Raw genomic sequence first — 22,723 nt, forward strand, 5'->3', positions numbered from 1 at the left:
ACTCATATAAAACTACCGAATAACTTCGTAAAAAGCCATATTTACATTTATTGAAATGAGCGCCTAATATAAATGTGGGCTTCGCTGAACACGTCATGTTTATGTTGCTATGGTAGCGCCTCATGTTAATGTGTGCGTTAACTCTCAGCAGTTTCTTTTTAAAGGCCATTAATCAAACTTAATGATTTACTATATTATTACTGGAGTTTGTTGTTTCATGCGATCTCAAACTGGAGTCTTGTGTGAGGCATCAGAGAACTGAGGGAAAAATGGAAAAACACAAGACTTTGACAGTCTACACACGGTTTACGAGAGAAATGTGGTAAAAAGTGTTTATTATTCTGTGAAGTTTGACATATTTACTGTTATGAAGAGATTTCATGCCTGATTCATTACCGTCCTGCTAAAAGAATGTTCAAATGCACTTTGCTAGTGATTTATGGGTAGTTTACTAAGAAAAACGCCATGAGTGAAATCATGTGCAGACACGAGGATTCAGATGAGAGTTTTAATGTGTTTTAAGTCTGTTTATATGAGAACGATCAGCTGGAATCTGGACCGAATGTCTGGAGCAGTGTGACTTTCACTGAAGAGTCGTCAGACGTGTTTTTTTAGAATGCCAAAGCCACTGAACAGCTTGGTGAGTGAAGCAGAGAGAGACAGCGGCTCTGCAGCTCATCGACAAAAAAGTTACATTTTTGCAACTATATCTAAAATCATACTGGAAATCAGTCACGGCCAAACTCCTGCTCCAGGAAGTGGCATCGAAATGAATGACTGGTTTCCGAGTTGGGAAATGAAGCATACATTTATGTCATCAGATATTTAGGATTAAAGCGTTTTAAATCAGGCACACGGTGTAAAGATAAAGTGTATCCAGTGAAACTGGACATGAAGGTGAAGTTCATTCATGAAAACCAAACTGATATCAAACATCTCTGCCTCTTTTTTCCTTGAAGTGGCTTTAATCCGATTTCCTGCTGGGAAAACAAACGGGAGTGGAAGTTATTGTGTTTGGACTTCTGTCCCGACGGCCTTCAGAGTTAAAGACCTTCTCTTGGACACGTTTGGCCTCCTGCCACCATCAGGGGTTGGATCTGCGAGGTTCACGGAGCGACATGAAAGCTGCTGATAAGCCCGACTCTGGAGGGACGGAGGTCAAAGCTTCACCCTCATCCGGTTCCACTCAGACTGCAGGAGGCCGCTGATTAGAAGCAGCACAAACTTACATTTTCTGCAGCTTGTTCTCCTTCCCCTTCCTCCTCAGAGAAACTTTATTGGCGCGCTGCGGTTACTGCTTTTTGTTGTCAGCCTTAATAGTTGAGGGAAATATTCAAGCTGCTGCTTTGAAAGGAGGAAACATCCTTTGTTCTGATCGTTCTCCAGAAAACCTGCAGGCCTTCATACTCTGGAAAACCACTGCTGGAGATGCTGTTATTAAATGATCATAGCAATCAGCGTAACTGCTCCAGAATGTTTTTAATGTGTAGAGTTTGAGATGCTTCAATACTGATATCACGGTCTGGTTGGGTCTGATCCTACCGTCTCATACTGTACAGAAAAACACACTCAGGCTTTCTACATTGGAGCATTAACTCCACATGCTACAGATTTTATTTGAATGAAAAATATCACACAGCTAGTCTTGGATGTATTGTATTTCCTGAAAAAAACCTTTTGCAGTTTAGCCGTCAACTCTCCCATTTTCATTCGAGTAGTATTTTGTCTCATATTGGCAATTCAAGTTGTCCTCAAACAGCAATCTGCTCGCAAGAAAACTGAACACACAGCTTTACCTCCGACTTCTCTAAAAGAATGATTAGCGGTTCATGTTTTGTTCAAAAACATTGTTAAAACATTTCCATTAATTTTTTTTTTTTCAGCATGTGCAGACATTTCTAGACACACAGTCAAGGTAAAAGTGCACGTGCATTGGTCAAAGTGGAACACATGTAGCACATACATACTCAAAGCTTTTCTGTTTCAGTCCATGCATGGAGTAAATTTATTTGAGTTTTATTTTCCAATTTCCGATCAACGTTACCCGGGCTGTGATTCGCCGGAGCCAGTAGTCGTCTTACGGCTCCACTTTCCAGGCCTTAATTCATGACTTGATGGATGAAATGAGTTGTAAAATCAGTGAAGGAACGTCAGACTGAAGAAGCCTGAGAGCAGCTGTATCGTGGAGGCCAGCGGGCACTTTTCACTTTCCCCCTCCAATAATCTAAACTGTGGATTCAGGATTGCTGGTAGCTCCAAATGAGTCACTCTCCAGTTGAAGTGAACTCATCTGAACGGCAGAGAACTTGTGATCAAGTGTTTCCATGGCGGAGATGTGATGTTTACTGATGATTAGTGTGTCTAGCTCATGGGCTCAGCGATCCGGCTTTATGTTTGTGGCAGTGATTCACGAGGAAAATATCTGTGGACACAATCAGCAGCGCAAACATCAGACTGGTGATCACTGTCCACTCAAAGACAGTCCTGGCTTCAGCACTGAGAGAGACAGAGAGGAAGAGAAGAAAAGAACTTTAAGACACTTTCCTCATTTCCTTACTGCCGTATTTCTGCCTGCTTCTCCAAGTTTCCACTGCAGGAGGAAGGGCTTTCCCTGAGAGGAATAAAACGGTGCAAATGTGTGGATCAGCTCTGGGACGTAGGCGATAATCCGCCTCTGAGTGCTGAGCCTTTTGTAAGAAAACTTTAGCTTAACTGTGGTCTATTTATTCTAGTAAAAGCCTCATTTCACCACTAATTCAGATTTGGAAGGTTGTTACAGCGGGTTTTTTTTCCCTCTGTAGTCTTCCTGAGTGTTCCCAGTTTACCATAGCCTCCACTAAGTTACCCCAGGTTTGGGCCAAACGTTGCTCTGTTCACCCAGTGTTGTGAGTGCAAATGTTTGCAATCAGCCCGAGTGACCGTCTGGGGAATCCAGTTGGCCTTCCACCAGTCGTTCCAGTAATTTACCTCTGCATGAACCCATCAATGAACCCAATTGTTTCTTTGGGCCGCTGTAGACTCTGGGGCTAAATGTGAGCTAACTAACCTTCGTCATTCAAACCAGTTGCTGAGGTGCTTCTCTAGATGGTTAAAACTTTCATAGTTGGTATGAATACCATGTCTTCATCCACATTTTATGTTTGCGTTTTCCTTCGAATTGCGACTTGCCACCACAGGTAGCCCCTTTTGTGTCAGAAGCCTGAACTTTATTTCCCTTCACTTTGTTTTTCAAGTCGATCTCTGAGCCCTCTTCCTTACCCTCTGCTCTGTAAGTGAACAGAACTCCTTCTCCTGTCGGTGTAGGCGCACCTCTCGTTATCCCATCCAGCTCTTTATAGTCTGAACGACCTTCTGGCGAATCTCTGGTTCAGCCTGATAGTTGTCCACACAGAGCTTCCCATTGGTCAGATCACTTGCAGCCGACTAGTGAACTTAAGTTTTCTATATCCTGGTCGAGTCTTCTTGCTGTAGATTTAAACTTATCAGCTTTTCTTGTGGCTTCCTTGTTTTTCCGAACCACAGTGTCATCAGATCCATTTCTAATAAGTCATCGTCCTTTATTCCAGATTGGGGTCAATTTAATGCTGGCGAGCTCCGCTACAGCCAGGCCATATTTTCCCCCAATCAACCTTTTGGTTGTTGTGGAGGTTTTTCTGTAGTTGTGGCGAGTTACCTCACCATAGCCGTTAGTCCTGCCAGTAAACATCCCTTTCTAGTTCATACTGCCATCAAACGCAGCTCTAGTTAACCTTCAAAAGTACCAGTCTGTGGTGACTGTGTTCAGCCCTGTCCTATTTGGGAGGGGAACTGGCTGGCATGGGGAAAGTTTCCTTCCAGGCTCGAAGAAACCTGCTTCACATGTTTGGTGGGGCAAATAGGGCCAAGTTTTCTCAATCCAGCTAAGGAGCCAAAGACTTGTGTAGCCTCATGGTAGACTTGGGATTGAGAGTTGGCAGGTTTGAACCCCGTGGTGGACAATAGAGGACTGCATTTATCTAAGCAAGCCCATTGACTCCCTTCAGCTCCCTGGAGCGCCGTAGTGTGGCTGCACCTCCACGTTCTAGAAAAGGGATGGGTAAAATATGGAAAAAGAGATTGACTGGTTGATTACATACTTCTTGATTGGGCCATTTTGTGCCTTTTGTATGCCTGTCTACATGGACGCCCTACACAATCTGGTCAAAAGCCTCCCGGGCTGCTCTGATTTGTTTGTTTTTCCTGCAACTTCCATCCAATGCCACCAAAGGAAAACCATGACTTTGAGGTTAAACCCAAGTTAGTTTGAACGTAAGTGCATAGTAAGTACTGGAATCAAATGTTTCCTGCTGTCGAGTGTCTAAAATCGACAACACAAAGTCTATTAAACAGTCATCTGCCCGATCCATTGTGGCTTGTTCTGGTTTCGCCTCTGTCTCTTTGTCCGTCTCTCACAAAACAAACTTCACTCCCGTGTAGATTTTCAGTAGTTTTATTGAAAAATGCCTCTTCTGTTTTCAGAAATAAATAAGAAAATAAGGCTGTGGAATTCACAATCTGCGGTGAAAACATGAAGCAGCAACACCATTTCCATAGTCTTGCACGCAGGGTTTCGACCGCTTTCGATACTGAGAAAATGACAAGAATGACAACAACTATATTCTGGTTAAAAAAAAAAAAAAATTTGAAATGTAACACAAACATGTACTAAATATACACCACAGACATGCAATTCCACCTTTGGTAAAGTTAGCTGTGACGGAGTAAAGGAAAACTGATAAATACTAAGCCTAGAGATACAAAATGAAAGCGGTGTTTATCTGAAGCTGAACCTCCTTCCGAACGACACGGAGCCGAGTGACAGCGGATATATTCAACATACTGGGTGAACTGTGACAGGGAGAAAAATAAAACAGATATTGTTCCTCTTCTGATGTCTGGACGCTGTGAACGTTTTCTTATCGGCGCTACCATCGCTAGCTCGGTTACAATGAGTGCACTGTTCAACACTGCCCATCAACACAAACTCAATGCAAATATGTTACAAGCAAAAAAAAAGACACAGGTGGGAAAGGAAAGCTCACAGGCACGTTTTTCTTTCTTCCATTTAAAATAAATTCTGCCCAACAAAATAAGACCCTCCCACCCTCCGTCCGTCCGTCCGTCCAGACCCTTCACCTGCCACACAGAGAACTATATTCACATACATTTTAAGCATTTGAAGGTACTTTCCAATAAAGCTGAGGTGTCAAACCCCATTTTTTATTTCTGCGCATTAAACCCAAGAACGGACACAGGTTGAACTAAGAGAAACAGAGAAGTGGGGAGATGGGTTGTTTTTATGACGTTAGCCTGTCGGACGCCTTTCTTGATAGCGATCTCTTTCGGCGCTGGTTTTGTGAGCGGTCTTCCTCCGCTGGGACCGGGACGACTCGGGTGCCTGCTCAGAGATAGTCATTGTTTGGGCCAGTTTGAGCAACAAAGTTTCCCTCAGTTTTGTTGTTTTGTTTTGTTTCGTTTCACAGCATGCACAAGGCTCCCACAAAAAAAAAAAAAAAAAAAAAAAAAAAAAATGAAAAGGCAGGTTTACAAGGTTTGTTTCTGTGAGCTGGAGCACCGACTGGTTAGTGAGGAGCGGGGGCGTGGCCACGGCGGGCCAGGAGGCAGTCATTGAGGAATTTATGTGAAATCGAGATATATGTACACAAAACCTGACCCATATGAATAGAATTGGATGATCAATAAAACACATCAGTGGTAAAAAGGCATAGAAATATCATAAAATCTCCAAAGCCAAAGTACGTGGATGCAATTAAGCTGATATAAGCTAAAATAATTTTAAAGTGCCAGCAATGTCTGAGTTCAAGCCAGCAGACTGAAAAAGATCCAGTCAGTCATCATGCAAACTCACTTTAGCCAAATAAGGTGAAGCATTTTTTTTTGCAGTTTCACAAAAAAGGAATTTGAATTTGGACACTTGAAAAATCAAGGTTTACTTGTTCTTAGGACTTCCATTCAATTCATGTTGCGCTGCCTGTCTGGTTTCATACCGTTAAACTGGGATAATTAAAGACAGCAGCATGATATTGGGTGAAGCGTTATTAAAACGCGTCTGTCTAATGGAAGCCTTTGGGAATATAGTCATTAAAACCACCTTTTTATTTTCACCTTCATTGCCAAATAACATGGAATGTTCTAATTTCTTACAGGCAAGCTAACAGCTGCTAAATAAATACAATTGGCAGAGTCACTTCTTTTGGAAACATTGAGATCGTTTATGATGAGTATAAATCAAATCACAGATGGTCCTTTAGGATTTGTTTTAATTTTTTTTCCTTTGTTGGGACTGGGCCACCCGATGGCACCCAGTTGGACACGCCCCTGCTTAACATTTCTATGAGTTTACATGCCAAGGTTTCAAGTGAAAATGCATTGCTTTTGCGTTTTTGTTTTAGAAACATTTCATATTCACACTACAACATTTTGAAAACCATGTCCGTTGTTGTTTTCCATTTACTGAGCATGTGCAGAAGAAGTATTTACAGCGGCAGCGGATTCCGCCGTCGATACAAAGTTGCATTTTCAGTGACTCGGAGCGCCGTTATCGTGTAAACAGACACTCAAAACGCAATGGAAGTTTTGCATTTTCACTTGAGAACCTGGCCTTTAGAAGTTCAGGCGTTAGTTCGGGTGTCAGCTCATCACAACGCTGTTGTTTCTCCATCACTTTCACAAATGGAAAAAAAACAAGGAAACTTTATCACAGAAAATTAACTTTTCTACTCATTCGGGGTTACACTGTTAGTAGTTACGATGCAGAGATACAGTGGATGTGGTTTGCGGAGGGGATCACACAAAATCAATATGAAAAAAAAAAAAAAAAAGGGGTAAAAGCTGGATTGTTTTTGTACAAATGCAGAAGTGGTTCAGTTTGGCCCTGAGCAGCTTCAAACAGCTACAGAAACATTGTCCAAAAACAACAAAAGAGGCGCTTTTTTGGTTTTATTGGCATTCAGCAAAGCAGCGGATTGTTGTTTGCAAGGCTCAAGCTTTTAGAATGCACAGCTGTTAAAATGCTGAATGTGGTTCAGAAATCATTTACAAGGCACAGACGAGTTAATGTACAGATGATACGGAGAGGAAATGCTGCTGCTGCCGGGTCGGTGGTTGGAGTTGCTGGTGATGCTGAGGAGGCTGCTCTCCGCTACACATCCACCTGTGTTAGTATTTGTTTGGGTGGTTTGTTGTTGTTGTTGCTGTTGTTGTTTGGTGCATGCTCCTCCTCTGAACACACGGTTTCTTTGTTCGGTGTCCGAGATGCAAACAGGCCGTTAAGAGAGGTCGGTGCCGCTGCAGGTGCTGCTCTGTTTCTACTGTGAGTCGATGTTAGTACTCCTTCCCTTCTTTTGCTGCTTCTTTTTGTTTTTTTTTTTTGTTTGTTAATGTTGTTTGTTTGTTTTCCTCTGGCGGTTATCCCTTCTACAGCGTACGAGCGAGTGTTTCAGTTACAGGACTTGTTTTGTGTTCAGGGTGTCAGTGAAAGCAGCACAGGCGGCATAGAAAGTAGTCTAACCTGAAATTTAACCTGGAACAGGCCAGAGAGGAGGGAAGAAGGTGTCAGTCAGGTCGGGGCGCGAGACAGCGAATCAACACACTTCTCATTGTCTCTGCTGATTAGTCTCATGCATTAATACTAATACTAATATTAATACTACTGCTAAATTTGCTGCAACGTTTTTTGGAGGAAAGACACGGGTTTCTGCGACGGGCAGGGTCAGGTGAGAAGAGGGGATTCAGGTTTGTTGGTGGATCCAGAAGAACCCCAGTGAATTAAGACCATCCATGTACATTAAAGTCTTTGATTAATTGGGCAGATTATAAACAGAGGTGAACTTAGACCTCCTCAATTAGACCAAGACCTGCCAAGCAAATGATCCCAAATATATTAATGGTGAGGAATTATAAGTTTGGACCATCTGCCATGTTAATGAGGAGAGTTAAAGCTTTCTAGTTAGATTTAAACCAGAATGGTTCTGGTAATTAAGGCCTGTCCAGGTCGATTAAAACCAGCCTAGAGAGTCCAAGACTAGTCCAACTGACTGAGGACCTACGAAACCCAGACTCCATAGACTGGTAACAACGAGGTGAACTAGTTCTGGCTCCTGGTCCAGTAAATGAAGACTATCTTGGGTTTATCTGGAGGAATTTAGGCTTGATCAAAGTGAAGTATCTAGAGAACAGATTGAGAACGGCTGTCAGTCCGCTCTCCTCACCTGACTCTGCTGGCAGAAATTAAAGTGTCTTCCCCAAAACGTTGGTGTGCCGGATGTTTCAGCCCAGATTAGGGTTAAATTTAATGAACGAAACGAGCAGCTGCCGTCACGTACCTGCATATCCCTGCCCGTTGTAAGGAATACCGACGCACTGAGAGGAGTCGCAGTATCCGGCGGGTCCGGGAGGCCCTCGGATTCCAGCCTGGCCCGGACGTCCCGGGGGTCCGCGGGGTCCGGCAGACCCCGGCGGTCCCGGAGGGCCCGTCCTGGATTCTCCTGGTGGACCTGGTGCGTCAGAAAACAAAAGATTTTCCAGTATTTGACAGGAAAGGATGAGGCGCTGATGTGGGCTGGTTTTCACTGAACTCCTGTTGGGTTTTATGAATCCCAGGAGCTTCCATGAAGTCTCCCTTTAAATCTCGGGTTCTGGGAAACACTGGGATCAGAAGTGGCTGCTTGTGTTTGAACATGTTCCTGTCTCTTGTTTCAGATTCAGGGATGATTTTAAAAGCTATTAAACAGCAGCGAGCTGAGCCCTCCCGGCCTGAGTTTTATGATCTTTGAAGCGAACAGATAATTACGGCTCGGCATTGAGCTCGCGTTGAGCGTTGAGCTCCAGCTGGAAAGACGATAAATTTTGTCTTTGAAAAAAAAAAAAAACCTGTTCAGTTGCCGCCGACGGTCTCGGACGCGGCGTTTGGAACATAGAAATTACAGAGTGAAAAAAGTGCGACTGGCTGATCCTTTTTCCTCCTCTGCCTTACGTCTAGACTGGAGTCAAAGCCTGCTTGGAAAGTTTCCTGACCGAGCGTCTCCTCTTCCTCGAGACGAGTCGTCAATTCGCCTCCGTCTTATCTGTCCTCGGTCTGACAGGCTGGAGGCTTCCAGCAGGAGTGGATGATGTGCGATCGGACGGGTCCGGATCACTCCGGGCTTCCAGCTTTATCTTGGTGGGTGAAAGTGCCCACTCAGGATATTATGTGCTGGATTTATGAGAGTTAAAGGGGGATTTCTCTCCAACTCTCCCAACAGTAGGTCCAAGCTTTGAAATTTAAATTTTAAGATCCGTCCATTTAAGGTCCGTCTCGCTCAAGATGGAATTGGGCTGTATGCGGCGTCTGAACTAAGATGTGTTCCAGTGTTTTCAGACGTACCTGGAGGTCCTCTCGGTCCCTTGGGTCCGACACTGGAAACTCCTCGTTCACCTTTTTCTCCTGCTTGACCTGAAAGAATTAAAGAGTCCAGAAATCTCAACACCCGTGCAGCTGGAAGTGTGACGGGTGGCCGACTGAAGACACTTCACTCCATACCTTTATCATCCAGCAAAAATGCAAAATATCCAGAAATTTGAAAGTTCCATCAAGAAAAATTTAGACAATGTCCACATTGTTCAGAGTTATAGAATCTAAATGTGAAGCAGCAGTTCTGTGCAGCCTGTTGCTCCTCCAGATGACTCACCGTCCACTGCTGTGTATCCAGCAGCCAAGTGTAAAGAGCGTGCCTACATGTTTTAACTATTTACCATTCATCATTTTAATGTTACGCATTACAAAAGTCTTATTTCTACTATGTGTTTTCATTGCAGTGTTGAAATCTTAATAATTGGCCCTCGGGGAGGTTTGAACCACACAAGCTTCTTCAGAAATCTGAATTTTTGCTTGAACGAATTAAAGAAGGTCTTTAGCAATTTTTCCTTTTTCTGTCAAAGGAAGCATACAAGTTATTTTATTCATATTATTTTATTGAAGTAGTGTCGCAGTGGTTGATCATTTCCAGGAAAGCATTTATCTTGTGATTCAGGCTATTCATTCTTGCAATTCCACTTTCAACCAGAAGGTGGTGCGGAGAGTCACACAATAAATATTTGTTTATATAAGGTTTAACAATTTCTAGAAAGAATGAAACTGACAGATCAAAGGCAGTTTTTTTTAGCTTGAACTAAAGAAAAAATGGCTAAAACAGAAAGAAATAGGTGTTAGACTTGATTTGGACTCAACAGTGACACCCCATGGCCAACAGTGGCATTACAGTCACCTGACACGGTTCACCTTTAACCCTCCAGGGAATCTCTGGGGTTTTTTTGGTCTTCTCATGTGTTTTCCTGATTACACTGCCACCTAATGAGCAGAAGAGGTACTGCCACCTTTAATCCTTTGGGAAAATAAACCGATTATCCTCCAGTTGTTTCAGAATGAAAACCAGCAGCTGCGATGTGTTTGTTTAATCTGATGTATTTTCCTGATGTGCTTAAAGTAACGAGATCAAAAGGAAGAAAACCTGTTTCACTGTTTTTCTTTTCTTCTTAAACCGGAACTTATCAGAAGTCTTCGGGATGCTGTGATGGTTTGGTGCATTTTAAGTAAACAAATAATCAGCGCTCGGCCTCCTGCGCTCTGTTTGTTTTGGTAACCTGTCGCGTTGACGATGGCGCGATCTCCTACCTGGCTCTCCCTGCTGGCCGGGTAAGCCGGGACTCCCGGGGAAGCCGTTCCTGCCGGCGGCGCCGGGCTCTCCGCGGGGCCCCTGACTGCCGGGGGGTCCGGGAGGCCCCGGGGGGCCCGGCGTGGCGCTGCGGTACATGCCGTTGGGGATCTGGTTCAGTAAGGAGTTGACGCGAGACATTTGGTCTGGGGAGGGAAAAAAAAAAAAAAAAAGCTGAAGTGTCAGAGTTTGTGAGGCGGCTCGTGCTTCCAGCTGCTGGAAACACTTCCAAATGTGGCTGGCAGGAAAAAGTTAGGAGCTACTCACCGCTGACGAGCTGCACGCAAACCTGTCTGGCGATGGATCGCATCATGTTCTGAGGAGCGAAGTCGCCCTGCGAGCACAGAGACGGGACTCTGAGTAAATACGGAGGAGAAAACGCCGTCTGGAGCTCGTCAGGAAACTCTCGTCCTGCACCGTTTTAGCCCAGCGTGGAAGCTGTACTTCCCGGGGGAAAAGCACCAGAGCGGCTTGGCCTGAGGAACGCCGGTCTGATTCCTGCACTGTGGAGTCATGTGTTACTGTAACGCTGCGACCTTTGACACTGACGGGTCATGAAGTGGAATTAGGAGTAGACTCTGTCACGCATTAACAGTAGGAGAGCTGCTGTCTCTCTCTGCTCGGTTCACCGAGTGACTTTTGGCCTTGACTTTAAAACAAGACGTTATAACGTCACTATAAACTATAAACACTATAAACGTCACTTTGTTTTTGTGTTGTTGCAAAAACAAGTTGCCCTGGGTTGTTTTATTTAGATTAGTGGTGTCAAACTCATTTCAGTTCAGGGGCCACGTGTTGGGCCTCACTTTCATTTTGAGCAGGCCAGACTTTTAAAATAGTGCCATTAAAAAGCTTAAACTTTAAATTTTGACGTTTTTCTATATGTTGTGATATAAAAGTCTATTTTTTTGCAAAACCAAACAGTGACAGCCAGAAATTACCACAATCTCAGGGAAATCCCCAGAAAACATCTGCAGTTATTGAATTTTGCATGTTTTTACAAACTCCACCTGCCAGCATGGCGTGAGGCTAATGCTAGCTAGCTAGCTAGCGTTCATGGCAGTGTCTCTGATCTCTCAGCTCGCGTCTCAGGGTTATTTTGTCGCTACTGTGAAGAATTCGTTTCAGGAATTGTTAAAATTTTTACAGTTCGCTTGGCGTTCTGGCCGGCTTTGGCCCACGTGCCTCATGTTTGACACCCTTGATCGAGGGACTTCTTTATGCATTTCGCAATAACGGATGTTTCTATGTATTTTAACGGCTCTCGAGTTGATGGAGTTTTGCAGGCAGCCAGTGAACATCATGGACTCCACAGCCAGGACTGATATAAACCTTTGACTAACTGTAACAACTGAATGCATTCTGGTTGTCAAGAAGTCTTGGTTTTTTATCTTTTTCACAGAATTCCTTCATTAATTTCAGTAGAGTTCAGCTGAAATGTGTCTTCCGGACTGAACGAGATGGAGAAGCTTCACTCACTCTCTCTCCCTTGTCTCCTTTGGGACCAGCAGCACCCTGAAAAACAGAAAAATGGAACGATATGAAACTGGTCCGGCGTCAGGGGGGCTGAATGAAACTGCTGCTGAAACGAGGACACTCACGGGTGAACCCGTGTCTCCGGGGTTTCCCGGTTTTCCGGCAGATCCCGGTATTCCAGGAGAACCTGGCGGTCCCTGTAGAAGAACAGACGAGTCCAGTGAAACATCAAAACATGGTGGATCAGGCTGCACCGGGTGTCCACATGTGATTCCAGTCAGTCTTACCATGGGCCCTGCGGGGCCTCTGGGTCCAGCTGGTCCTTCCTTTCCTTGAGGACCCTGGGAACCAGAAAGGAGACTTTAAAGTGATCCTGTTCATGCTGGCTGAACCCAGATCGCCATTAAAGGCACTCACCCTCACTCCAGCTGGTCCGATGGGGCCGGAGGGTCCCGCAGGGCCAGGTGAGCCCTGCAGACAAACACAACACAAATCGGATTCTTGTTGTTGTTTTTGGAGGTCGGAAGGTCACCTCGGCTCCGAAGCGGTTCAACTCGGCACGCCGTTGGAGGGTAAATCATCTTTTCGCGCTGGTTTGCTCAGAAACCCGGCGCACCGCTTTTTATAGTCAGTTTCTCTCTCGTCTTTGATGCCTTGGCATAAGATTTACAAGCAACATAATATATTCCAGATCCGTTTTATAGGCCATTATGCAGCGAGGCCGCGTCCGTCTGCAAGTCATTAAATGCATGTTGCTATAGCGTCTGCAGCAACACGGTCACCTGCGGCCTGTCGCTCCGTCAGCGGCGTCCACGTGGCGATTAATCAGCCCGACTCATGACCGCGGGGATCCTGATGAAAGCTGCGGGTTAGATTCCCACCAGCAGGTCCCGTTTCAGGTGAAACGCTTCGGTCTGTCCTCAAACGGTTCTGACCCATTTATAGAGGGACTCGTTGAGGTAACCCTCAGTGGGAAACTCCAAATATACCAAAGTGGCAACGTCAGCTTGAGAAACTGTCTGAAAAATGTCACTACTTTGCAGTTTCGGCCTGGAAAAGGTAAACAGTAAAACCAAACATGTCTGCAATTCATTCGGCTCTAACACCCAAAGGCTTTTCCTGCTCCGGCTTGAAAAACAGAATTATTCTTCAATCGCTGCCAGAAAAGCCAAACCACCCTTCACTTTCTGCCTGGAAAACCCAACCGTTCCTTTTATATTTGGTGGAAAAAATATACTTCAATTTATTTGCGAAGAACTCTTTTAAGCTTTGCAGCAAGACCCTGATAGTCCAATTTTTTGCTGAGAAAAGCTCTGCCATGCTTCAATTTCTGCCTAAAAAAATTCAACCTACCTCCAATGTCTAACTGAAAAAGTCAACTGCCCTACAATGTCTGCCTAACAAAAACCAATCCATCCTGCAATTTCCATCTAAAAACCCAATCGATCCTCCAATTTTGGAATAAAAACCCAAACCATTATGCAATTTCTGTCTAAAAATGCCAATCCATCCTTCGGTTTCTGTCAGAAAAATCAAACCATCCTTCAATTTCTGGCTAATAAACAAAAACCACCCTCTAATCTCTGCCTAAAAATACTAACCATATTCAATGTGATGTCTGGGGGAAAAAAAACCCACCAACCGATTTCTGCCAAAAGACCCAAGCATATTTCCATTTCTGCCTAAAAAAAAAAAAACCCTAACATTCTTCAATTTCTGCTTGAAAAACCAAACCAAACCCCAGTTACTGCCTCAGACACCCTACTGTCTTTCTATTTCTGCCTAAACAAACTAAACCATCATGCAATTTCTGCCAAAAAATCCAAACCATAATTCAATTCTGGCTAAAAAAAAAAACAAACCAACCTCTGATTCACCAAACCAAGTCACCAAACCATCTTTCTGCTTGAAAAACCTATTCCATCTCCAATCTATTCCATTTCTGCTTGAAGAATTCAGACTTTTTGCTGCTTCTGCCTAAAATAACTCAACCGTCTTCCAGCTGGGTTGAAAATCAGACACTTTCAGTTTAGTTATTTCTGTTTTAAAATGTAATTCCAGCCAGAACAAGAACAACAAAAAAAAAGCCCAAACAGTCTTAAAATCATCTTATCAGGAGGAAAACTCTTGAATTGAAGCCATCTGCTGAAGGTTAACTCAGTTTCTCCAGGAAATGTGTGGCACTGTGAGGATCTGGAGGAAACGCTGGTTGGAGTCGAACCCGCAGCCCTCATTTGGAGTGAAATCTAAATTTCTCTTTATAAGGCTGTCCTCTTACGGCCAACACACAATTCACAGAGAAACCAGAAGAGTTCAGTGGAAGGCTCCAGTTTACCAACAAACTAAACTTTCTGCCATTCTCTGCTCCAGAAATCAATAAAATCTGAGCAATTTAAGAGTGAAAAAAATGAAAATTTACATTTAATTCCTACCGGAAAAACACAACCCTTTGAAAAACTGGCTGAGAAACTTCAACTCTGTGTATTTCTTTCGCTGGAAAACCCAAAAAACCCCTCAAACCATCCAAAAGCAGGTTGAATTATGAATTATTTATTTAAGAAATTCACCAAACAGCTGCAACGTGCCGCTAATTCTGACAATCACCGTGTTTACTTTGAATCCCACTGAAAACAAACTTTCCGTTCCCACAAACGTCTCCAGCTGAGGCGGAGGGGGGGGAACGTGGGGGAACGAGGGGGACCGTGGAACGCCACGCTGCAGAAATCCAGCGCTTCGGGCCGGGTTTCCTCCGACGCGACTTTAATCGTCCTCCCGTTTGAGCGTCTGCAGCTCCAGCAGTTAAAACCCGAACCTCACTCTGGCTACAGACTGGAACTCGTGATATTCCCTGGAGGGGAAGAAGTAAACAAGATGCCGTGCGGGTCAGCCGAGGGCGCCGCGGCACTTTATAACATCTCCTCCGATTTCCAACGGTCTCTCGCTCGCCGTCACGTCACGTCACAGAAGTGTCGCTTCATGTGGATTCCCACACAAAACCGGCTCAGTTCCCCGGGGGGGGGGGGGGGGGGGGGGTTCAACCACTCACTAAACCCTATTAATCAACGCGACTCGTTCTTGGCTCGCGCACACGCAGAATTTAATTTAAAGTAGAATTCGGTGAAAAGCAGCTGAATCCCTCCCAGCTGGAAGAGCGTCTGGACGTTCACCAGAGCGGTGGTTAAAACCAAAAAAAAAACCAAACAGACGAAGCATGAATCATCAGTTCACCACAAACAGCCAGAGCCGCACTTACTTTCTGTCCAGGTAGACCAGAGTCACCGGGGTCTCCCTTGGGTCCGGGACGGCCCTGGAAGCAGAGCAGAGATGAACGTGTTAAAAAGACGAGCGGTCGTCCTCAAGTCTTCATCCGATCGGCCACCATCAGACACACCGTCGTCCTGGAGCCACAATGCATCTTAAAACCAAACATTCAGTCAATACCACAAGAAAAAAACTCAAATTCTTTCAAATATATGTCTGGAAACTCCTCAGCTGTTGCCATTTCCATCCCCCAAAGTTTTTAAAAAGAGACTTTCCTTTATGTCTGCTTGAAAAGCAAAACATTATGACCCTGAAAACCTGAAACGTTTTGATCATTTATGGCATCCCTGCTTAAAGAAAACTGAACTTTTTTCATTTTATGCTTTAAAAAAATGCTAAATTAATATTGTGCTTGCTGGAAAACCCCAATTTTTCTGCAGTTGGTCCTTATAAAAATGCTGTGCTTGTAATAAACGTCAATATTCTGCTCAAAAAAAGCCAAATTCATGCTCTGCTTGCTAGAAAAACCCAAACTTTCATACACATTCACCTGTCAAAGCCAGTCGTTTCTATTTATTCCTGAGAGAAAAAAACTACATACCTGAAAAATACTAAACTTTTCTTTCACTTGGATGAAAAAAAAAAAAAACCCCAACCATAACATAAATGAGCAGATGATGAGAAAAAGACGAGCCTGAACACCTGGGATTAATCCAGATTCAGATGATCTTTGTTCTAAATTCACCGACATCTGGAGTTTACAGCATGAGCTGCAACTGAATGATTGGTTTCAGTCCAAATTCTGTAATCTGTACCTGAAAAACCCAAATATTTATCAATTTATACCCAAAAAAAAACCGGTTGAACTTGATGCAGTTTGCAATGAAAGACGATGTCTGCCTAAAATTCCTAAACCTGCTTCTATGTAGCTTCTTAAAGACGGAGTCGTGTGAGTGTCAGACTTTCCAGATTTGTGTTTGAGATCGTCAGACTTCCTGGTCACGTCTAAATCTCCTCCCTCCAGGATCTCCTGGTAAACAGGTTTAAAAACCTTCCAGTTCCCTCGTCGGTGTCGGTGTCGCGGGACTGAGGGAACATTTCACGTTAATCCGGGTACATCTCGTCTCCGAGGCGGAAATCCAGGCGGGGATTTATTAACGCTCAGAGATACGGGGGATTTTCGCATCTCCTCTTCTTCTCCCAGACATGTTAGAATGTGAGTCTCTGCCACAGAAACTCCCGGCAGCCAGTAAATTCCCCCTGATGATGAATCGCTGCGTGCTGTGTGTGTGTGTGTGTGTGTGTGTGTGCTTCCAGACGTACGGCTTCTCCTGGAATGGACAGGCCGATGGGCCCCTGGGGGCCGGGCAGGCCCATGGGCCCGGGCGGTCCGTTGTCTCCTCTCGGGCCGAGGGGTCCCTGAGAAACGGGGACGGGGAGCTCAGATCAGGTTTAACGTTTGAAGAGTTTGTCGTCGATCCAAGCTGAGACGTGAGGTCAGAACGGGGACCGGGTCGGGGTTTAGGAGGGGACTCACCGCAGGGCCCGCCTCTCCTCTCTCCCCTCGGGGACCTTTGCTGCCGGGGGCTCCCTGAGGAGGGACAGACGGAGGGACATCCTTCAATACGAGAACAGTAACTGCAGGAATTAAACTGAAAAATCCATAATCCCTTCTGCACTTTATTTTTTTTGGGTGCTAAATCTTATTAAAAATCCCCAAAAAAAGGTCCTGATAACTTTATACTCTACTAAAGCCATTCTCAAGAAGAGGACCCCAAAGACCCTCTTGATTTTAAGCGCTACAACATTTTTTAATGGTTTAAAAATAGATGAGTCAAAATTGAACTCATTGAAGAGATTAGAAGAAACAGCAAGAGAACAAGTGGTGAAGCGTCAGGCGCATGAGAAAGATGGATCTGCTGAGCAGGAAGAAAAAAAAAAGTGTGTGTAAAGAGGGTCACACAGAATATGGGCAAAATCAGTGTGATGAAGCGGAGCTGCAGAGAGCCGCCACCTTCAGAAACCTCATTTTGAAATATGCTGTGTCTGACTGAGGCTCTGTGGCGTCACGGTGTCTTCCTCGGCTCCTCAAACCGTTCATGCTCTCGCTTTCTGTCAGCTGACAGAAGAGGGAAACTTCAGAAGCAGCAGTTGAAGAGCAACAATATCCATCCGGCGATCGGTGTACGTGAGCTTTGGAGTTCGAAGTTGGTTTATATCGTTACACAAGTTCACTGCTGTGAAAGTTTAACATTTGAATTGCCAACATTCAACAAAAGCCGGAAAGAAATATGAGCTGTGGCGGAGCAGGAGCGGCCTTATATACCCCCGTCTGCAGCTACTGTGGTTTCTTCTGCTCATATTCATCTTCCTTCATAAAGATTGCTTTGAGTTTGCTTTTAAAAGCAGATTTATTTACACTGAGTGTATTTCTGTTGAAATCTGTCGCTGCTTTTTCGCAGCATTACTAGAACAACACTGTTGTCTAGATTCAGTTGTATCACTATTATTTTCTCCTCCAGATTCAGAAGGGTGAAAGACGCAAAGAAAAATTATCCCCAAGGTTTTAATGCATTGATAGTTATATATTTACAGAACATATGCATATCAGTAACAGTTCATTTGTGTCTTATCTGCTGCAGAAACTCTTTCAATGCTAAACCCTCCTGTTCTCTTTGCTCCGTCATCCTGCAACATGCCGACCGTTCGGCTGTTTGTTGTCTGTCCTGTTCTTTTTTCTTCTTTCTTCCTCCGTTGTCCCCTAATCCCGTCCAGCGGAGCCAGATGTTCTCCCACTGTCTGCATCTGTTTGCTGGAGGTTTCGTTCCTGTTCAAAGGGAGGTTTCCTTTCCACTTTCTCCTCCTGGGACTGTTGTTTCACCCCCCCCCCCCCCCCCCCCCCCCCCCTTTATCGTATCTACATCTCATCTTCGGAGGCTAATGCAGTGCGGTCCGGCCTCAGATACGGTCAGAAAACAAATCTGATGCAGTTGTTGTTCAGCAGACATGTCAGGGATTCTGAAAGCTTTGAAATAGTCTAAAACTCAAAATCTGACTTTCAGGCTTTCAAACGTAATCAGATTATTAGAAAAAAATCACTTTGGTCTCTTTTGAAGACGTCTTTGAGGAGATTTCACTCGATTTCATTCATTTCAGAGTGCCAGTCATGTTTCTTAAACCAAATTGTTGCTTGAATTAGCTTAAATGCATCTTTGTAGATTTTTAGAAAACATTATGCCTTTTACTGCGAACATTTCCAACGGTAACGCTGTCATGAAAGCTAGCTGACTAGCATTAGCCTCATAGCTGTTGCTGTCAGGGGGGAGGTTGTAAAAACACCCATAATGCAATAGGTTTTTTGAACATTTCACAGTGTTGCACCAGAAAGTTGAACTAAAATTGACTTGACGCGGAGACTGTTGTTTGGCTTGGTGAAAATACAGACATTTTCATCATATTCATTCATTCATTCTGCGCCACAAAAAGAAGTTTAACTTTCAAGTTTAACTTTAACGGTTATTTTGATGTTTAAAGATGAAATGGAGCTGAATGCGGCCTCTGAACTGAAATCCTGATCTGATCTAAACCTCAACATTTACTCCTCCGGTCCGCTTCTTTTTATTGCCGGTGAGTAAAACGGGTCCCAACCTGCCTCTGAACGAGTGTTCGCTCATCTCTGCAGCCATAAAAGAAAGTGCGAGAGTGAAGCTGTTGACACGGCGGCTGAACCGAGCGGAGCAGCATTTAATCGCGGATTTGTCACGGACCTGAGAGACCACACGTGTTCTCCCGTTCCCCCCCCCCCCCCCCCCCCCCCCCCCCCCCCGACGTCCCATCTCTAATGGAGCATTCCTCCCCTTCGCAGGTTGCTACTATTCGCAGCGCAGACGAGTGAAACGCCGACCCCGTCCGGTTATTTACGGTTATTTATACTCTCGATGTTGTACAAGGCGGAATACGGCGCCCTGAAGCACATTAACCACGGGAAGCCTCTTTGCAATGCCTCATAAAACGTTTTAAGAGAGGGGAGAAGGTAAAGCGCGGTGCCTGTCTGACAGCTGATGGGTGACGTCCCTCCTCCTCATCCTCCTCCTCCTCCTCTGATGTAAGGATGAATGCATGTTTTTCTGTCTCATTTCTTTGCGTTGGCAGCGGAGGGAAGTGGAGGAAGCTGAAGGAGCTGGATGTTGTTGTGAAGAAGGTGTTAAAACGCTGCATCTGAAGTGTTCTGGATTTGGATTTTGGGGCGAGGAAGAGGATGGAGGAGCAGGCGGAACAACAGTAAAAAGAGGGAAACCAGCGGAGCAGGAGATCAGCACTGAGGAGTGTTTATAAAACTGTACGGAACCGGGAAACATCGGAGAGCTTCTGCAAGGTGGCGCTGTTTACACAACAGTGTCAATCACAGTTTGGTTCAGGACTGGTAAAATAGAGCCATCATAACCTTTAGATCCAAACTCTCAAGTTGTTCTTTATTGTATCACAGAGGATATGTGATGGAAATGTCTCTATTTTCACAAAACCAAACAATTACTACAGAAAATCCAGATTAGCATAGACTGAAGACAGATTATAATGTCTCTTCTACATGGACTTTTTCATTTAAATCTTTAATTTTTATTTTCTGCTTGTTCAGGTATTTTTTTCCCCTACATGTTCCAAATCAAGTCAAACTCCCCCTGACAGCTTGACTGTGACGGGGATGCTAATTTATCTTTAATCTCAGCATCACCGATATCCCAGCTCCAGTCTCTTAAGACATTTGTTAAAAAAGTCAATGCTAAAAATGTTTATTTTGCCCGACTGGATCCTCATGGAGGACCCTTGGACCTCGTGTTTAAAATCCCTGTGTTGACTCTGAGCTGTTCGGTTTCACATGTTTTTTATAAACCGTTGGTCCTTTTTGCCGATATGAGCCTTATAAAGAAGTGAGGACGGTTGGTCATCTCATATTTGGACCCGTGTTTATATTTACATCCATAACAGGCTGTATATTCTATTATTTTAATAAAAGCTCTCAAAGGGAAAAGGACAGATTGAAATGAGCTCTTGCCAATAAAAAGCATCAAAATGAACAATTGATGAGCTGTGAAGGACCGTTTCACTCCATATTACACTCTGAATAAGTCATATGTTATCTGTTCAAACAAAGAGTGGAGGAGCCGTTCTTACCACTGGCCCCTGAGGGCCCGGCTGCCCGTTAGACTCTGAGATGCAGGTGCAGGAGTTTGGAAGCGCGGGACACTTCAGCTCGTCCCTCTGGTGGGAAAAAACCAAAAACAGAAGAAAATCCAAGTGTCAAAAACATGAGAGAGACACGAAGAAGCAGCAGCAGGTGAAGAGCGATCTGTCAGCGGTCTCAATGAGGAAACAACTAAATGATACGAACCCATCAGGGCTCCGCAGCCTTTATGACCACAAGAGACATTTTTATGACTTTCTGCCAGGTCAAGCTGGTCTGGAGCCACAAAAAACACATTTAACTTTTAAAATGAGGCTCACAAAGTTTCATCGACGCTCAGAGAAAAACTGTATCTTGTCAGGCATTTATGTTCAGGAGCAATTCAGAGTAGTGAACATTTCATTACATTTAACCTGTTTTTGTATCTGGTTTTAACACCTTTGCTCTTTTCAAGCCTTTTTATTGACAATTTTGAAGTTTGAGCAATTTCACCTCTTTTTATTCAGTTTACATGCTTTTTCCTACCATATTTAATTTTCTTCTTTTAGAAATTCTAGATATTTTAGGTTTTTTAAGCTGTTTGCTTCCCACTTCTTGTGGTTTTAGCTTTTATTTGTCCTAATTTTGCTTTAATTTTAATTTTTACTTTTATCCTTTTTGAACCAAGACTGACTACCGGAAACCATTCTAAACGGGACTGTGGTTCGTCACTATGATAAAAAAAAAAAAGTTAAATGTTTATTCACTTTTCGTGTTGTAAAAGCGTCGTGGAGCCACTACGGAGGGACTGAAGAGCCACATGTGGCGCAAGAGCCACAGGTTGAACACCGCTGACTCCATGATGGCTCCAGTGTTTTTAAGTGAGAGTAGAAAACTTTCACGACTGCAGTGCTCGGCGCCAGTGAAAACGCAACTTTTTGAAAACCCTCAAGCTCCATGGAAACAAGATAAACTCGACTTTCATGCAGAGCTTCGGCTGCACCATCGCCGTAGTAAACAGTAAACACTAAAACGATGCGTTTTCACTTGAAACGAGGCCTAAAAGTGGACGCTGTGCAGCTTTATTACCTCACTGTTCTAAGTTTACATATTATGACTCTACCTTTCTCTGTGTGAAAAACAAAGATTGAAGAGGAGTGGACAGATGTGGAGCAGAAATAAGCAGCAGACGTTCTTATACTGAGCAGAGGAAGAGTGAGTATCCACAGTATCCTCAGCTCGGAGGGGCTCCGTCCCCACATGTCCTCCCTGGAAACACTTCACAGGGCTGCGCTTCGCCCCTCTGGATGTTTGTGGAGGTGAAAGCCTTGCACAAGGCGCCGAGCGGAGCCAGGACGGGGCTCTGCTGCGCCCCGCGGTGACGTCTGCTGGAGCCGCTCCACCGGCGGAGGAAACCAGAGCGAACGGGAGGCGGCAGCACCCGGAGGAAGCCAGGCTTCTTTCTCCTCCTTTTTTTTTTTTTTTAAAAAACTCTCACAACAAAAGGCTCGGCAGCCTAAACTGACCCCTGGACCGAGCTGTGAAAACGGCCAGGAGACGTTGGATTCCAGAGCTGCAGTCATGAACTGATCCAGTCACAAAGTCAGCATTTCTGCCATATTACATAACAAAGTTAATAACTTCTGGTTTTGGAGAGCCGACACTCGGTGGGAGGGCGACTTTCTAAAAGTCACAGTGTTTGTGGGAGCAGCAGTGATCAGATGAATAATAGGTTTCTTTATAGTAGTGAAGGCATAATAGCTCAAATCCTGTCCAAATTTAATATAAAAATGTCCAAAAACGAATTGAAAATGAATATAGTCCCGGGAGTTTCTGCTGTAAGCCAAAAACTGCTTAAATTGAGTCTAAAATCAAGTTGGTTTTCATTTAAAACTATTCAGCGTTTAGTGTAAAGCCAGTTATTCCGCCTAGCCTGTTTGGAAGTCGGTCTAAAGCTGTTGGAATTTGCGTTTTTATCTAAACTAGTTGGAATTTAACCGAAACTAGTTTGAAATTAAGTCTAAAGGAGTTGGATTTTAAGTCGAAGGAGTTTGGAATATTCCAGTTAGAACTTCGTCGATACAAGTCGAAATTC

General features: G+C 44.2%; 1 protein-coding gene across 3 annotated transcripts in view; it reads right to left on the minus strand.

Moving 5' to 3' along the window:
* Positions 1–4,471: 4,471 nt before the first annotated feature.
* col12a1b (collagen, type XII, alpha 1b) overlaps positions 4,472–22,723 on the minus strand; it is a 120,736-nt gene continuing 102,484 nt past the window's right edge. For 2 of the 3 annotated variants that reach the window (XM_030110010.1, XM_030110009.1), the window contains 13 exons: positions 20,640–20,726; positions 17,005–17,058; positions 16,791–16,886; positions 15,460–15,513; positions 12,624–12,677; positions 12,494–12,547; positions 12,332–12,403; positions 12,210–12,245; positions 10,998–11,064; positions 10,691–10,876; positions 9,404–9,472; positions 8,364–8,534; positions 4,472–5,416 (listed from right to left, as the gene is read on the minus strand). In XM_030110010.1, coding sequence (XP_029965870.1) covers positions 5,316–5,416; positions 8,364–8,534; positions 9,404–9,472; positions 10,691–10,876; positions 10,998–11,064; positions 12,210–12,245; positions 12,332–12,403; positions 12,494–12,547; positions 12,624–12,677; positions 15,460–15,513; positions 16,791–16,886; positions 17,005–17,058; positions 20,640–20,726 — 1,101 coding nt within the window. In that variant the 3' untranslated portion in view covers positions 4,472–5,315. Of the gene's footprint in view, positions 5,417–7,343; positions 7,562–8,363; positions 8,535–9,403; positions 9,473–10,690; positions 10,877–10,997; positions 11,065–12,209; positions 12,246–12,331; positions 12,404–12,493; positions 12,548–12,623; positions 12,678–15,459; positions 15,514–16,790; positions 16,887–17,004; positions 17,059–20,639; positions 20,727–22,723 lie in introns of those variants that run through there. The other variant, XM_030110011.1, reaches the window with a different exon arrangement.

This window comes from Salarias fasciatus, chromosome 15 (genome assembly GCF_902148845.1).
Source record: "Salarias fasciatus chromosome 15, fSalaFa1.1, whole genome shotgun sequence".
Lineage (NCBI taxonomy): Eukaryota > Metazoa > Chordata > Actinopteri > Blenniiformes > Blenniidae > Salarias > Salarias fasciatus.